The following is an 18,998-nucleotide window of genomic DNA, read 5'->3' on the forward strand; positions in this document are numbered from 1 at the left end:
ACACATGTGCATGCTAGTATAAATTTACAGCATTTCAAACATGTGTGCAATTTTTCTCACTTTCTTTTTTGTTTGCACTGCTGGAATTCAAATCCCCCGGTCGCCATATACCTCAGATCACTTTAATATACCCCCAGCAATCACCACCGTCCTGATTCTCCGTAGTTGATCGGTTGATTGTATATTGTTTAACGCCCCGGTCGAGAATTTACACTCATATGGAGACATCACCAATGCCGATGAAGGGATGCAAAACTCGACGCTTACGGTCTTTGAGTAAGGAGGGATATTTATCGTGCCACACCTGTTGTGAAACTAGGCCTCGGTTTTTGCGGTCTCATCCGAAGGACCGCCCCATTTATTCATCTATTACGACAAGGAAATGGTACTGAGGACCTATTCTAACCCGGATCCTCACCGGTAGTCGTACTTACAATAATAACAAGATATATTTGATATATACGTGCATACTTAGTATACGAATTAAAGAAATGTCATCAATTATATTTGAAATTTTAAAATTCTTCATAATTTTTTTAACAGATTTTACAGACATCATGCATATTGGAGATCTGGTAGTAGCTTGGGAAAAACAATTGGAAAGTTCTTCTATCCTGCGTTGTGACTATGATAAGAAATCATTCCATCACAACAGTACTGTGGATTTAAATACCCTTTGGTATTAATTTAAATGTGTGATAAATTCTTAATGCATTTTTCATAAGTGATATAAATAAATATAAACAAGTAAACATAGTTTGATGTTCAGTTTTTATATTGTACATAATATATATCACCAATTTACATATATGTAATTTGGGTTAAATCCAAAAGGTCTACAGGTCCCAGTCACCTGAGTTTGACACATGTTGGTAGGAATTTGTGATCGGGGCAGGAGAATTACCAACAACATCCATTATATTAACTTCCTGGAGTTTCTGTAGGAGCCAAACTGATCACTTCCTGCATCAATTCAAAGGCTTAATCTGAAATATAACAAAACGTTACAATTCAATAAACATGTACTTATTGTCTAGTATTATGAATATCCACTCACATACATACTAATTATGTGGGTCAATTTAAAAAATGTACATATTTGAGGTGAAGAAAAACAAAAAAATTCAAATGTCGCAGAAAATTAATTTTCATATTAATGAAGCATTGTAAAATAAATGTCTAGATACTATTAAATACCAATGTTCTTTAATATTTTCTAGATTGAAATTGCTAATTTATTCAAGTATTTCAAATAATTTAATGCAAATTAGTAGATAAAAATGAAAATAAGTATGTCAATGGTCAAAATTGACCTACATGTAAAATTTGTACATGTATTCCGTTTCTTTTTCCAACAACTGGATTTATTTAATGATACAAGTTTAATTTTCCATCTCATAATTATAAGAATATTATCAAAACTATGGTTGTAAGAAATATTCATTTATCAATTTCACAATTTATCTATTTAGTAAATTGTAAAATTGCTTCTTTTGGGGGGGGGGGGGGGGGGGGTTCTGTAACTTGGGAAATTTGCATAGTATCAGCATGGATAAATAAATATATGCTCTGCATTTAATTAATCAAATGTGGATCATGTGTACTTAGTCATGTTGCATGTATATCATAAAGCTGATTAAGTATACTCGACTAGTGATATTTTTATTGTACTACTACTTGTGTAGATTTTTCTATACCTATTTCTGGATTTTATATTAATTATTGTACTTCAGAGAAAACTCAGTACAAATATGTGTCCTATATTTACTTGTTTTAAAATCATTTACCTTTATGGCATAAAAATAATGAATTTTAGAAAAATTTACAATTTTTTCATGTTTGACACTGTATTGAGTTTGTATTCAAATTTAGTAACAGTATCGAGAGTAACATCATGGACAAAGTGTAAAAAATTTAAAGGGCATGAATGTAGAACACAAGTGAAAAAATATTCAGATTTTATACAAAGTTACTTAACATGCATATTGGCTATGATTCTAATTTACACATTTGCAAAAGTTCACTTCAATCTAGAATAATATTCATAGATATTTACTTGATATCCTTCACCTAACTTGTATACATATGTATGTACATGTATGTTACATGAACAATTGAACATTCAAAGTATCCATTAAATTTACACCAATGTGTAATATTTTTGAAAACAAATTTGATAATACAATTCATGTCATTTTGTGACTCTAGTACAAATCTTGCAATCATTCCATATGTGGTTTGTGTAGTCATTTCATAAGTGTTTGTCCCATTCATGATTTAATCATTTTGAATGGCAGGATCATATGACATTGAATGGAATTGGTTGTTTTTGTTGATTGTCTTGGAATTGGGTGGTGGGGGAAGAATGATTCGGACATTGTCATCAACTTCTAACTCATATAAACTAATATAAACAAATGAATGAAAGTAAACTTCAGTTATGAATGACTTGTGTGACTGCATGAAGGGGGGGGGGGGGGGGGTAATAAAAATAAGCTTCAGTATGAAATAATTGTGTGACGGGTGGGGGTAGAGGATATTCGTATAGAGAACAAATAAACAAATAAATCGTGTCATACTATATCAATGTCAATAAAAAAGCCAATATCATTTACATCAAAACTTACGTTCTTTTCTCCACAGCTCTGGAAGTTTTGTTTATGAAGGGGAAAGTCCAAATCTGTTTTCCGTTTTCGGCCCTTTCAGGTCTTTGTAGCTACGTGTAGCGGTTTGTAATCAAAGAGAATTGGGATTGGCTTTTTCTTTCATTGCATTCTTGAGTGTTCCATGCAAAGACCATGCCATGGACAGCTGATGGACGGCTTATTATGTAGGCCTAACAGTCCTCAATAGAGTGCTTCGACGGCCAATAATTAATCCATTGTTTTTAATTTCCCCACCCAAATTCCGCAATTTTTTGTGTGTGTAGGGAAACTAAACATTGTTACTCTGTCTATATTAAACCTTACAGTCAGGAACCGCACAAAACACCATATTTACTCGTTGTTTACCGGACGTCACCTGCTGATTAGCGTCTTTAGTTTCAATATGGCGGGTTCGTGTAAAGGGGCATAACTCCCGCAATATTTTCTGCTCTGACACAGGTGCGCTATCTTTATCCGCGCGTATCGCGGATATATGACCAAAATGAACCGAACAAACCCGCACAATCATTTTATACGATCTAAATGAAGCAAATACATACTTAATATGGAAAAAGTTATATTTCGTTTCAGTTGACCTTTAAGTGAGGTTATCCTTTATCAAACACTGTCTGTTTCTCGCTGCCCTTCTGACTGTAGGTATGCCTGTCGTTAATATTTCGCATTTGTTATGCCCTTTTATCGAAGATTGCAGAGACATTGTTGTCCTGACTGTTCGAAACTTTAACCGATGTAGAAACAAAAGAGTACAATACAGTATATCAAATTCATTGATATGCAAGCATCTTGACTTAAGATATCCAGTTTGCACACATACTGGTCCCCGTGATCTGGTCGGGATCACGTAGTGGGTTTAAAGTTTACACTGGATCGTTTAAGATCATGCTTTACAAAAACCATAAGGTTACAAAATGTCTACATGTTAAGGAGGGAAACACACCACAGAAACCTGTTATGGATTGAAAGGAAAGGATACTTAAAATTGAAATTTTAAAATTGAAAATTTTTTGATGTTAAATATGCCGTTTTAATCGATACTAATTTTCCTGGTTGCATATCTGAGCTACATATAATGTAAATTCTATTCATTTTATATTTAGCTTTTGCAGATTAGCTCAGACTCAGGCCATCTTTAACTTTCAGTTTGCAGGAAACCCATTTTGAAAATGTATGCCTGTTGAAGAGCGGTAAATGTAGTACGACCGAAAGTCCCGAATAACGATTTTTGCATTATTTCTCTCTTAATAGTTGATAGAATGACATCAAACTTATTGTGATAACTGTTTGACATATTAAACAAGAATCGTATAACTTTTTCTGGGAATTCTATAAAGAAGATATTGAACCAGAGTTTTCGGATACCAAAAAGCGGTAAATCTAGTACGTTTTATAAATGTCGAAACCTGAACACGGTCGCCGATCTTGTGATCTACCGAAAGTCTGCGTTTTAGCATTATAGACAATATTGAATCAGACTGAGTTCTAGATATCTAAGGTAACTTAAATAAATCGCAATTGCATATATGGTGCATTTATATGCGCATTTTTATGGAGCGCCAAATTAACATAAACGCAAATAATTGAAGATATCTTCAATTATTTGAAGATATCATCAATTCAATTATTGCTCTCTTTAATTGAATTAATGCGCGCATTAAATCATTTATTGCTCTCTTCAATTCAATTGATGCTCTCATCAATTGAATTAATGAGAGCAATAATAGATTAGATGCGCGCATTAATTCAATTATTGCGCTCTTCAATTCAATTGATGAGAGCATCAATTCAGTAGAAATTTTGCTCGCAATAATTAATTTAGAGCTCGGTATAAATAATTTGATGATCTCTTTAATTCAATTGAAGATATCTTTAATTATTTACGATGCTTTTGTATAAGGAATTAATGCGCGCATAAATTCTTTTAAAGAGAGCAACAATTCAATTAAAGAGATCATTAATTCAATTGTGGATATGTTGAATTGAAGATATCGTTAATTATATAGTTGCTCTCTCTAAAAGAACTATTGCTCTCTTCAAATGAATTAAAGATATCATTAATTCAATTGAAGAGAGCAATAATTGAATTAATGCGCGCATTAAATCAATTTTTGCTTTCATCAAATGCAGGAATGCGCGCATCAATTCAATTATTGCTCTCATCAATCGATTTAACGCGCGCATTATATCAATTATTGCTCTCTTCAATTGAATTGTAGCGCGCATCAATTCAATTGTTGATATCATTAATTCATTTGAAGAGATCATTAATTCAATTAAAGCGCACATCAATTCAGCTGAAGAAGTAATGCTATCATCAATTCAATTAATGAGCGCAATAATTCAGAATTGAAGATATCATTAATTATTTGAAGAGATCTTTAATTAAATTGTTGCGCGCATCAAATGAATTGATGCTATCTTCAAATAATTGAAGATATCTTCAATTATTTGAGTTTATGTTAATTTGGCGCTCCATACATTTTATTGTGTCACCCTACATATTTTGTAATTACATATGTGTAGTACACGCAATCTTTTGCCATGCCAAGAAATTCCTAGCAAAATCTCCGGTATAGAAAAACCGTAATAAATCATGCAGTGACCGCAATTAAGAGATAAGCGACGGCTACTATTAATCAGCATGTAATATGGTCCTACTGAAGCCAACGAATTCAGACCGGACGGGATTTCTTGGCATGAATATTTCAATCCATTTTGATATATACACTATAAAAAGTGTGCTTCTTTTTAAACTTCGGTTACTGAAGCATATTCGTTATTGAATTAATTGAATAATTTTATAATTCAATTATCATTTTGATGTAGTGTAGGTTACTAATGCTTACGAAGTGTGATTTAAAGTAATCATAGGTAATTTATATGTAATTTATCGAAGAGAAATGACAAATTTTAACATTATCATTCCATCATCAAGACGATTAAAGACTGTACTATCATAATTCCCTTTTCTTTCTTAATCAAAATGACAAAACATTGTAAAAGCACACTTTTGGGGTTACATTATTTACTTTAGGGAGTATAGTTTCTTTACTTTCGCAGTTTTGATTTTTATTCAACATAACATGACTGGGTGAATGGGGAACATTCGCGTGGCCAGAGCTGGGCAACAGAATCAATGTTTAATGTCATAATCATGACTAATTACCGACAGACATCCTCAACTATCGTTTTACGCGTACGCTGTTTAGGTACGAATTTACCAAACTAAGGGGACCTACACTTGTTCCGATTAAAACAATATCACGATTACAAAATACAGCATTTTTTTATTATTCTGTGTTAGAAACATAAAACGTAGTCTTAATCAATATTTTTTGCATGAATAGGAATACTTAGAACCCAGTATTTACAAAGGGGCTGTGGGAATCGGTCAGTGTTTTCGACTGTGTTTGGGTTCCGACATTTATAAAACGTACTTATCTAGATTTACCGCTTTTTGGCAGGTGAAAACTCTGGTTTGGTACTTTTGTAGAAGAATTCTCAGAAAAAGTTTGTTTTTTATGTACCTAGGTTACAAACAGTAACCTCTGCAAATTATGTGTTATTACATGCAGCATTAAGAGAGAAATCTCGAAAAAATCGCTATCCGGGACTTTCGGGTTTCGGCCGTACTACATTTATCGCTAACCATGCAGGTTCTGGATTGAAAAGTTTTTGTACCGGTGGTATTTCACATTTTTTCTTTAAAAATATTTATGAATAAATATACCTCCCCTTCCAAGAAAGGGGACACATTGTTTTAGTGTGAATTCTTCATCTTCCGTTTCTCATACTAAGTTTGCCCGGGCCATAGCTTTCTTGTCTTTTCCTTTGATATGTGGAGACTATGGAGAAAAATCCAGGATTGTCTATTATGATCTCTTGTCGTTGATATTGATGATCTGTTAAATTCGTTATAACAGATTAATAATTTGTTATAACAGATTAGTAATTTGTTATAACAAATTGATAATCTGTTATAACAAATTACTAATTTGTTATAACAAACTAAAAAAAAAGATACTGCTGCTGCCCTAATATGCTTCCGTATATTTATGATACCGTCCGGAAACCAGCAGAAAAAACTCTGTTCTATAATTAACTTTCCGCTCTAGACCACCGCGGCGTTCAACGGACATTAAAAAATCCGGACATCAGAACAATTGATGGTAAAGCAATAAATACAAATTTCATTCGCGAATGAAAAAAAAAAAAAATCTTCGAAACTTGATTTTGATAGGCTAGGTCTAAAGAGTTATTTCAGCAACTATAAATAGCATAAACACAGATGATTTTCAGAACTTATTTTGGTCAGCTACGTGGGGGAAATGGTTTTGGCTTGCAACGATAATAAAATAAATATGTATACCATATCTCCGTATTCATTCATCCCTAATCTGTATGTGTGTTGTCCAAGATCTGCTTCAATGTTGTGCTTATTGATGACGTCAACATTTTGCAGCCATATTGATTTCCTAGAATTCAACATGCAACAGTAGTACATGTAACAGGAACTCAGATTTATTTCATGTTAACTTTTATATACAAATGTAAAATATTTATTTCTCACCTCTTCCAGGAAGAGACATATTGGTTTTGTACTTTCTGTCCGTCTGTCTGTCACAAAATATCCTCCTACATGGCTTATCGAATAGACTTGAAAACTTTGTACAATGCTTTATTGTCATTTGTAGATTGTTGGAACAGGACAATTATTTTTTCCAAACGTTATAGTGGATCTAAGAGGGGTGGAGAATGTAAGATAGCTGATATGAATACATCTCCAATATGGCTTATCGGATAGCCTTGAACTTTTGTAGAATGCTTCATTATTATTCATTTATATTATCATTGTTCTGACCAGAGATATATTTTCCTACAATTTGCAGTGGATCAAAGAAAAGTGTTTTATAGCTTTTAGCTTTTTTCATGTACAGGGATATGTTCACTTTCCTACTGGTACTTCTAAGCGTAACAGTCATTAGTTTTGTATCATTCAGTGAGATTAGTTACATCGATGATTTTCTCCACTTATGTTCTAAATGCACAAAGTGAAGTCCATAGTGTCTTTGCTCCTGCTCATAAGCTTATTGCTTTCTCCTCCATACCATGCAGTGAATTAAAGGGACATGGACACGATTTGAGCTGGAAAAATTTCAAAATTCATTTCCCCCCTATTAATGTTTAGAATGTTCAACTAAGGTATTTTTAATGGTCAACCAAAATTTGAATATCAGTTGTTGAGTTACAAGTGAGATGCAACACACACAATTCTTTGTTATGTCAACAAGGCTCGTGCCATATTTTTGTTTACATAGGTTAAATATACTAGTAAACGTTTCGTTTAAAACAAATTTTTTCAATTTACAAATTAATTCTGAACACAATTAAATAGTTTCTTGTGTTTGGCACGTCTCATTTTGTTTTAAACATGCTATTTCCTATAAAGCCATCTACATGTATATGTAAATAAAACAATGTCACGTTTAAATCACAGTTCTTATGAAACCCATCAATGCCATACGTCATACTTGCTCTACTTTTCGTCACATCTACTTATTGAGAGCATTGTTTTGTAACGTGTAGCGGTCACCCAGCCAAGTGCTGATCACACTCGCCGTTGCTTAACTTGCATGATCAAGAGAGAGACTCTACCACATTACTAGAAAGGTAGCTCATTACGAGGCAGCATGAGTTTCCTCTATAATGTCAGCTACATTTCCACCTGCTCAGGGAAGCCTCGTCCCGCACTTGACTTTCCTGAGGAAAACCGACCGGTTGAAAACCTCGGTCTTTAGTGGTTGGCATTTATTCAGCAACAGCAAACGTCGTTTCCGGACGAAACCATGTCCGCAGAGTTCCGAGGAGACTCTACCTGAAGCAGACCCACCAAACATCGGAATCCCACCGCTGTGAAACGTGTAGCGGTCACCCAGCCAAGGGCTGATCAGGCTCGCAGTTGTTTAACTTGCGTGATCAAGAGAGACACCAATACATCACTAGAAAATCTAGCTCACTAGCGAGGAAGTATAAGTTCCTTCTATACTGTCAGATATAGCTTCATACTGTTGGTTTTGATTGTCCAGATTACAGTGTAGGGGAATTAGTTATAAAGTCCTGAAAGAATTGATATATTCAGCCCCACAAGGAAAATTTTTCTGTCAAACAGAGCAATAATCTGTCACCAAATAATGTGGAATTTTATCATTGAATCTTTACAATGTTGGGATGCAGGGATTTCATATTACATTATCTTCGCTAGCCAAAGGTGAAGACACTGCCTCTTTGAAAGAAACGCCAAGTATTGTCACCCTTGGCTAGCGAAAATGTATTACATCAATTTGAATGTTTAGATTCCTCTAGATAATGACAATATATGGTATCTACTACAGTAATTATAAAAGTTTCATGCAGACGAACGCTACGGCAGTTTCTCTTTAAGAGAGTGTTTGTATTTGATCATCTAGTGGCAAAGTTATAAACCCTATTTGGGGTCCTTCTTTTGGATCTAACACAAGCGCATTGTCTAACAGCACAGGTATCTTGCATGAAAAAGAAAGATATTGCGTTTTATTAGCGTTGATAACGAGTAAAAATTATTAAACGATCTATGAATAGGAGGTGGAATATTGCTCGACGTCACCGTAACAGAAGCTGGGTGATCTCATTCACTTAGCAAGAGCGTTTCATGATGCACGCGTAAAAGGTGAAAACGGTTCATTCCTAAATGAAAATTTATCTTATTTATACATAATTATTCTCATATACAATATAAAAATTTCAATTTCTTGTGCTCATAACGTGTAAAAAAAAATTGAACAACCGTGTGTACATTGTAAACAATGAACCAGTCCACAACAAATAGGGGGTCGAATTACGTCACAGATGAGAAGCTGCAGGTGCTGTCAGTGTTCAAATATTGGGCGATCTCATTCATATAATAGGTGCGTTTCGTGATGAGTGCGTTATAAACTTCCAGAATAGGAAAACAGTCCATTTCCTAAATGAAAATTTGACTTGTACGTTGCTTATTGACATGAAATTAAAACATCAATTTCATATAACGACATGAAATTAAAACATCAATTTCTTGTTATAAGAATAAATAAATGTTAATATTTGAACTGCGTGCCCCATATATGGACGAGTTCCTTCATGGCTTTAAATGGACGATTCCCTACTAAAGATATAGGTGAAATAGGTTTCTTTCTCGGAATAAATCAAACAGACATGCAATTGCTTCCCACGTTAGAAACTGGCTGTGGAATAGTTTCTGAAAACATTTCTTTCATGATACCCCCTTGAAAAGAACTTTCAAAAAACATCTTTACAATTGTCATCAATAAATTTGATCAAGGGAGAGTACTTTTCGGGGTGACTCAACAAGTGTGCGTATTTTTTTCAATGTAAAATTAATTAATTATTTATCTTCTGAAAATTAACTCAGTGTCCATATATCTTAGTTAATACAAATAACAAAATGTCCGACATATTTTTTTCTCATTGAGTAGCATCAACAAACTACAATCGACTTATGCCGTGTACATTTTCTGATAAAACATCACTCATACAGTGAAAGAAATTTGTTGAGAGAAGTTGTTTTCATCAGGAAAACTTTTTGGAAAGCTGTTACTTATATTTGTAGTATACTATGATATATGTTTTTGAAATGAAGAAGCATAAAATATTTTATGACCAGGGCATTCCTACACTCACATGCTGGTATATTACAGCCATTTAAACTTAAGAATGTATTTTGTGTAATCCTACCTTGTGCTTTCCTCCTCCTGGGAATAGTTTTTGTTATGGACTTGTTTGAAGTCCTCCCATGCTCTATCCCAGAAGGTCAGGTTGTTACCATAACAGGTGCACGCCCAAAACACAACAATAAGGCAATATTGTAACACCTGTAAAACCAAGCAGGTAATTAACAAAAGCTTTCTGATTAAAATGTTCTTATTCTAATGTGTTCTTAACCGAATTCATCTAAAAAGGAATGATTAATATCAAATATATTTTCCAAAAAAAAACAACACCGTTTCATCATCTTACCATGTTCTTGATTCAGGAAGATTCGGAATGCTGTGAAACAGAATTTTTAATTGATGCGTGACGTATGACGGAGATGGCCAATAACGTTTCTTGAAATCAACCCTCAAAAAAGGTCGGTCATGGAAATGCTACTGTCTGTATCCATCAACAGCAAGGTATAGTGGTCGCTCGCTGTTCCCCCCAATGTTATGGTATGGTTAACTTTGCAATATTCGATCTTTTCCATTTGTATTGCATAATACGAACAGAAAATATACAATATAAATGAAAACGTATACAATACAATAAACAATTATACAATACAAATAGCAAGGTTAAAGTTTCAGACAGAATGACAGATTTACAGAATGACAGACAGGGCAAAAACAATATGACCCCCGATCTTGGGGGCATAAAAATAATAGATACCTAGTCAAAAGTATGGACAGTAGGAGAAATAACAAATATCATTTTGGAAACAAATTTACAAATTAGTTTTAGACTTTTTGAAAAAATCTACGTACGATCTGGCAGATTGAAGTTTTAATTATCTCCCTTTGCTAACAATTTAGTGTTAAAGGGGCATGGACACGATTTGAGCTGAAAATTTTCAAATTTTATTTTTCCATTTTTATTGTTTACAATGCTTAACTAAAGTATGTATGATGGTCAACCAAATTTTGAATATGACTTGTTGAGTTACAAGTGAGATATAGCACTCCCAATTCTTTGTTATGTATCATGTTTAAAACAAAATGAAATGTGCCAAACACTAAAAACGGCTTAATTGTGTTCAGAATCAACTTATAAATTGAAAACAAATTTTATTTTTCCGTTTGTATTGTTTACCAGTATTTGTAATGGTCAACCAAATTTTGAATACCTATATAAACCAAAACATGGCACGAGCCTTACATAACAAAGAATGAGCTCTGTATTTCCCATGTATCTCAACAATTGACATTCAAATTATTACTGACCATTCGAAATACCTTCTCTGTCGGCGCGGGTTCGAATTCTGCTCGCGCCGATAAGTGAGAAAGTTTCCCAGTTTACTTTTGGAAGGTCGGTGGTCTCTTCCCAGGTACATTGTATCTGGGTTCTCTCTTCCACGAACAAAAACTGGGCACCACCAGATAACCGAAAAACTGTTGAGTGTGGCGGAAAACATCAATCAATCAATCAATCGAAATATCTTAGTTAAGCATTCTTAACAATAAAATTGGAAAAATAATATTTGAAAATTTTGAGCTCAAATCGTGTCCATGCCCCTTTAAAGATACGATTATTTGGGGAAATATGAAAACATGTCAGACGAGTTGAGGGACGAAATTGTTTTGTAGCATTTTTTATGGACGAATAGTCCATATAAAAGGTTTCAAATTCAGTCTATGTGAAATACTGTCACAAATCAATAGCTTCTTAAACAAATCATATCATAAAAAATGCACGACGGATTTAAGGTCTGCTTCTTTTTATTACATCGCCACACATTTGAATTTTTTGGTTGCTTCCACACTTTATTATATCATCTTCGGAGCTGAAGTGGAAGAGAAGTACTGCATTTGCTTTTCCAGATCACTCGGCCAATTGCATTGGAGAGAGACCCATGTCATTAAAGGGGCTGTCATTTTGTCACCAAAAATCTAATTCAATAAAAATTGTCCCCATTTCATATATTTCAGTAATAACGCCAGTATTTAATGATTAAAACACTTTTTACCCTCAAAACAGACACATGAATATGTGATTTTGGTGATTAAATAATTATTGTCTTGCAAGATGATTGATTGATTGATGTTTTCCGCCACACTCAACAATTTTTTCAGTTATCTGGTGGTGCCCAGTTTTTATTGGTGAAAGAGAGAAACCAGATACAATGTACCTGGGAAGAGACCACCGACCTTCCGAAAGTAAACTGGGAAACTTTCACACTTACCGGCGCGAGCGGAATTCGAACCCGCGCCGACAGAGGTGAGAGGCCGTGTGATTTTGAGCGCGATGCTCTAACCACTCGGCCACGGAGGCCCTACCTGTCTTGCAAGACAATATATCTTCTTTATATATTTCTTTCCACTAAAAGTGGTTATCTAACGTAGTTTTATTAGGTTTCTCTTGTTTAGTACAAAATAAATGTTTTTATTAGTCATTAATATATTTGTCAGGAGTGACAATGCTGCATGTTACCACTGTAGCAGTCTATGGATCACTATCCCACACATTAGTCTACTTATGGGTAAGTCAATGCTCTGTAATGCTGATACTCGTTATTAATGGCAAGTCAGTTTTAATCTTATATATATCAGTGCCAAACAAAGCATTATATAACATTTAAACACAGAATTCCAATATGAAATAGTATATCTATATCTTGTAGGTATAACGGTACAACGTTTCGACTTTAGTGAGGCACAAAACGAGAATTCGTATTGTGGCGCCAAAAATTCCACACATGCGTGGGAAGATAAGAAAGGTGTTGCTGAGGACATAAATGTTCTGACAGCTGGAGACATGAAGGAGGCAATCGATGATTATGGAGGAGTAGCAGGTTGCCAAACAGCACATGTTGACATGTCTGTACATCACATTCCAGTTCTACCACCAATTAAGGGGATTTCTAAATATTCCAATGTCCAGTATGAGGGGAATGGCAGTGTAACGAGTATGAAAGGCATGCAATATTGGTTTTGGGAAGATAACATTGCCTCGTACAACTCCTTCCAACTCGGGGCTTACTGTCATAACAGATTTCTTGGTACTATCAATTTTAGGGGGTAGAATTACTGGAAACAGAGTTTGTGAGTCTCCTACTAATGAATCCTTTGGCTGTCCAGAAACCGGTTGTTTCTGTTGTTTATTAATCTTTCTCAGAAATATATCGTCTTTCAACTTGACCTGCTCTCATCTTATCATTTGGTCAGGATGGTGGCAGGATACTTGTTTAAACCTGTCGGAAAATGTCAAACATTTTCATTTCAAGGAAGCTACACAACCACATAAGGATAATACGGTATACGCTTACATATATGTAGATCGATGGGCACTAAAGAAAGATAGGAAATGTGTCAGATTTTCATCAGATGTCAAAGCTTTTTTGAAAGTGGAGAAAGGAGTGGTCACACCCTGCCAAAGTGGTCAGAAATATGAGGATTTGCAGGGATAACACTGTCTGGAAAGAAAAAGTTTCAACCAGACGAGTGCTTGCAACCATCTCAGATTGCTGCATTTGTTCATGTGTACTTGCACGCAACCAGACTAGCAGTGTTGAAGATGCAGATTTAGAAACTGCGGTATCCCTCATCAACAAGTTGGAGGCTCCAGTGCAATTAAACAATACCTTTCAATGGCAGCTCCATGAATTCAGATTGGAAATTAGAAGCCGATTTAACCATTTAATGGTTTAACACTTGCACGTGTCTGGTGTAAACATTCAATAAATTCTATTTATTATCAACATTTAGTATGTTTAATATTCTGATATATTTTTTTCCAGTTTTATCTTGACATTGATATTAACATCAATCAATCTCAAACGTTATGAAATATGGAGACCTGGTTAAACCTGATGTTTTCAATGGGTTGAAGTTTAATATTCTGATATATTTTTTTCAGTTTTATCTTGACATTGATATTAACATCAATCTACCTCAAACATTATGAAATATGGAGACCTGGTTAATCCTGATGTTTTCAATGGGTTGGATATATCAGTAAAAAAATATATTGCGGTATATTTGCATTGTATTCTCTTTTCAATGCAATTGAATTGTACAGGTTCTGTTTTACGTATTTGTAATTGAAATAACAGCCATACAAATAAACGATAATAACGATATATAGGGACTGCCATTACAAAATGATACTACATTTAATGACAATAACGTATTAAAATTGCTCATCATGCAGATGATTGTACTAACATGTTGAAAGACACAGACTCTTTGAAAAAAAATACTGCAGACAATTGCCAACTTTAGTAATGTCGCAGGACCAAAACTAAATTAAGAAAAAAACAAAGTGTTTATCAAAGGCTCATATATAGATATGTATTCAAATGACTCGTACATTCATGGTGTGAAAATTATGCATAAAATTTCTTGGTATTTACCTGGGACACGATAAAATTGAATGCTACGAAAAGAATTGGACAAGCAGGAAGGAAAAGTTTAGAAAAAATACTGTGTGCATGTTTGGAAAAGGCAGACTATTAATCTTACAATATTTGGAAAATGCACAATAATTAATATACTGGCGATCTCTAAATGACTATATAATGATTTTATCTTAGAAAGCCCTACAGATGAATATTTAAAACATGTTTCAAAGCTAATATATAACTTTACTCGGAAAAATCGAGACAAAATTAAAAGACATAGAACTTATAGGAAAAATTGAGCAAGGAGGTATTGGTATCACACTCAACAATTTTTCATTTATCTGGTGGCGCCCAGTTTTTTATTGGTGGAAGAGAGAACCCAGATACAATGTACGTGGGAAGAGACCACCGACCTTCCGAAAGTAAACTGGGAAACTTTCGCACTTACCGGCGCGAGCGGGATTCTAACCACTCGGCCCCTATAGGCATCATTGATATCGAAAGTAATTTTTTTGCTGCAAAAGCATCATGAATAAGTAGATGTAGAAAGAGTTACATACAGAACACTTCATGATATTTTGCAGCAATTTAATATCTCTATTTATGATGTTTTAAAAACGTCTGGGTATAACTTTTGAAATTCATACTTTTTTCCAACATGTTACCCCCCCCCCCCCTTCTATAGAAATATATGTTCAGTTTTTAATAGATTTCCTATGGTCGTTATAACGATTTAGTTTGCCAACACAACCTATCATTGGGTCAAGTGCTGTCTGACGTGTTTCGTACCGATTGTTAGGCCGTTCTTGACACACTGATTTTGACTACGGATAACTCCGTGTACCTGATCAAGATATAGAGCTCACGGTGGGTGTGACCGGTCGACAGGGGATGCTTACTCCTCCTAGCCACCTGATCCCACAACAGTATGGCAGTATGGCTTTACAAACCCAGGAGATCCAAAGGTTTATGTCGTAAGCTAAAATGTAAATGGGAGGATCCCTACTCCAAGAAACTTGATGCTGTCATATTTAAAATTCAAAAGAACATTCAAAGCCCAAGATAGTACATCATGATCGACTCAAGCCCTACACTGTATCCAATAATAAATGTTAATTTTCAACCCCTCAACAGCATATGTAGACAACAATAGAATATCAACCATAAAACTCATGTATACTGTACAACATCACCTGAGTTCAGAACCGCATATATTGAATAATCAACTCTCATTTCGATGATATAAATATTTGCTTCATGATTTTCGAGTGCTCAGTCTGTAGAAAGATATTTTTAAAGAGGCCATGACAACGGATGTGACGGCGGTTAACTCATGCAGAAGATGCGCAGTACAAGAGCATTTACTGAGACGGAGGAGCATCGCCATTTCATGAGGGACCTAAACAGGAACATTTTCATGACCATGCAGGAAAAGAAGACTATGACTCCTATAGAATAGCAGACGATCCGGAAGCGAAACATGAGTGACATTAGGCCAGGGAAGGAGAAGAAGGATAAACAGCAGAAGAGGGTTCGATCGAGTGATAGATGGGAATCTTCCCAAGAAAAAGAACACTGCCCACCAACAAGGAAACAACTCCCTACAGTTATCTAGGAGCAAAGTCAATATTCAGAAAATTTCCTCGTGTCGACGAGGTATCTCTGAACTGGAAGATAAATTTGTGGCCCTTCTGAGACAAGAAATACCGCTAGATAAGGAAACACCACTTGAAATAAAATGAAGTATGCCCTATCGAGGAAATCTGTATCCACCAAGAACCCAATATTCATGTTGTGCTCCTTGTGTGTGTGTGTGTGTGTGTGTGTATACATAGTGAAATTCACTGTATATGGATCCTACCCGGGCTTGAATTGAACTCACAACTGCGGAACCAAATATCCTAACAGCAAGTTACCATCTTGGCAAGTCAAAACACTTGCTTTTGATACTGATGGAACTCTCGCCACACGGTTTTTGAGAATGGAAATGGGATACAGTCATTTGAAGTAATTTTAAGAGGATCATAAAAGATACACACTGCATTTGAAATATTGTATAAAACACAAAGATTGCGATGAACTCTAAAAAAAACATGACTGCCCTAAGTGAAGAAATATTTAATATAAAGCAAAGTGAGCGGAATTAAATCTTTCATCTATACAAAGTTTCCAACCTCTCCACATCCATGGCATTGAATTGCCTTGTTCTGTAGGCATGCCCGTGGCGCTGAGCCCACCACTGAATGTGCATCCTGGGCAGAAATGCACTGGACATGTGCAACGATGTAAAACTTATACGGTACCAATTTTGATGCACCAGATGCGCATTTCGACAAACAATGACTCTTCAGTGATGCTCAAGCCGACATATTTGAAATCCGAAATAACAGTAAATTTGTAGGCCCTAAGAGCTATTTTAGGGGAAAACAGAGTGCCAAAAAAGTAGAGTCAAATTCGTCTAAGGATAAGAGCTATGCATGAGGGAGATAATTCTTAATTTTGAAATGAATTTCTAAATTTTATCACAACAATTAAATATACATCCGTATTTTATTGCAAAATTCCTCAATTCTTAGTTACTTCGAACATACTTCATACTTACCAATACAATTCCCATATATTTCTTCCTTAATGTTTCCAGAAATTCTTGGGATGAGAGAACCCTAAACCGCCGACAGACTCTAGATAACCGTTAACGGAGAAAAGACGTTATAATTCAGTTTCAAGTTTCAGCGTATGAATTTGAGTTACTCCGCTTCACGCTATATTTTACCAAAAGGAATTCTATAAATATGGTGAAAATATGATTTTTGCTATTCTTCTATGAAATGATAACGAGAGGTCAATGGACTACAAGGCTCACCTGAGTCAAACTAACTCCACGTATGAATGAAAGGTGAAGATAACGAACAGTGATCAATCTCATAACTCCTATAAGCAATACAAACTAAAGAGTTGGGCAAACACGGACCCCTGGATATACCAGAGGCGGAATCAGGTGCCTAGGAGCAGTACGCATCCCCTGTCGACCGGTCACACCCGCCGTGAGCGCTATATCTTAATCAGGTAAACGGATTTATCCGTAGTCAAAATCAGTGTGACAAGAACGGCCTAACCATCGGTATAAAATTCTTAACTTTGATCCTAGATAAAATGACATGAACTCTATGTTAAAGAGACACTACAGCTCATTTTGCGCAAAAATCATGAAATGACAATTTTCCCAGCGCTTTCTCAATTTTTGTTGCATTGTTGAAAGTATGAACTTTGCGAAAATAACACTTATCTAAAGTTAAAAATTATCGTTTTAACGTAAAAATTAATACTTTTTGATGGCCTATACACAAACTATCGAGTCTCCTTCTTTCAGTCTTCAGACGCATGCGCATAGACAGTAAACAGTGCAGCATGTCGTCCAGAGAGAGAAAGTGTAGTTGATAGATCTAAAATTTTGAAAGATTCTGTGAGAAAAGAGGTAAAAATAGCATGAGATAAAACTCATACGTGAAGTAAAATTTACCTTGGGATCAGTATGACCGTTGGAAAACAAAGAGCTCGGAGAAACACATGTAACTCAGTGGCGGATCTAGGATTTCCGAAGCGGGGTGTGAAAGTCAAAGATTAGCCAAAGTAATCGGCCATTCTGGTGCAAAATTTGGATTTTCATTCACAATCTGTGGGGTAAAAAGGGAGGGGGATCCTGGCCCCCTAAATCTGCCATTGAGACTAGCTGCGAAGACACCACGTTTAAAAGTAAGTGCTATTTTTATCTGAACACGACACGTGTTAGTTGTAAAAACAACGGTCAATGGGAACATGGAAGGTTTCTGTTGAAATAATGATTTGTAATTACTTATTATAAGGAGCAGGGAATAATCTTATACTTGAAAGGTGAGTGTGGACCCCCTTGAAGGGGAATTTAAATAATTTCCTACAGAACACCTTTGCTGTCATTCAAAACCACGTGATGTAAATAAGCATTCAAAAGTCCGAGTCCGCATGAAGAAACCTTTGAATTCCGAACGATCTTCAAAGCGCAGTTGAGCGTAAATTGATGCATCCCAATTGTTCAAAATTGTCAGTATCGATATGAAATTTATCATTTTATCAATACATGGTTTAAAAAACACTTTATTAAAATGTGGAAAATGAGCTGTAGTGTCTCTTTAAGATTAATGGAGGAATATACACATGTTTATCATGAAGCA

General features: G+C 35.1%; 1 protein-coding gene and 1 long non-coding RNA gene across 2 annotated transcripts; one reads left to right on the top strand and one right to left on the bottom strand.

Moving 5' to 3' along the window:
* Window positions 1–9,219: 9,219 nt before the first annotated feature.
* On the bottom strand, window positions 9,220–10,932 carry LOC125650394 (uncharacterized). Its single transcript, XR_007360985.2, has 3 exons — window positions 10,716–10,932; window positions 10,434–10,570; window positions 9,220–9,663 (listed from the first exon to the last, which is right to left on the bottom strand). It is a non-coding gene; the product is annotated as an uncharacterized LOC125650394 (long non-coding RNA).
* Window positions 10,933–12,756: 1,824 nt separating this feature from the next.
* On the top strand, window positions 12,757–14,072 carry LOC125650391 (uncharacterized). Its single transcript, XM_048878660.2, has 2 exons — window positions 12,757–12,930; window positions 13,072–14,072. The coding sequence occupies exons 1-2, from the start codon at window positions 12,828–12,830 to the stop codon at window positions 13,470–13,472; spliced, it is 504 nt and encodes a 167-aa protein (XP_048734617.2). The 5' UTR covers window positions 12,757–12,827; the 3' UTR covers window positions 13,473–14,072.
* The last annotated feature ends 4,926 nt before the right edge of the window (window positions 14,073–18,998 follow it).

This window comes from Ostrea edulis, chromosome 5 (assembly GCF_947568905.1).
Source record: "Ostrea edulis chromosome 5, xbOstEdul1.1, whole genome shotgun sequence".
Classification (NCBI taxonomy): domain Eukaryota; kingdom Metazoa; phylum Mollusca; class Bivalvia; order Ostreida; family Ostreidae; genus Ostrea; species Ostrea edulis.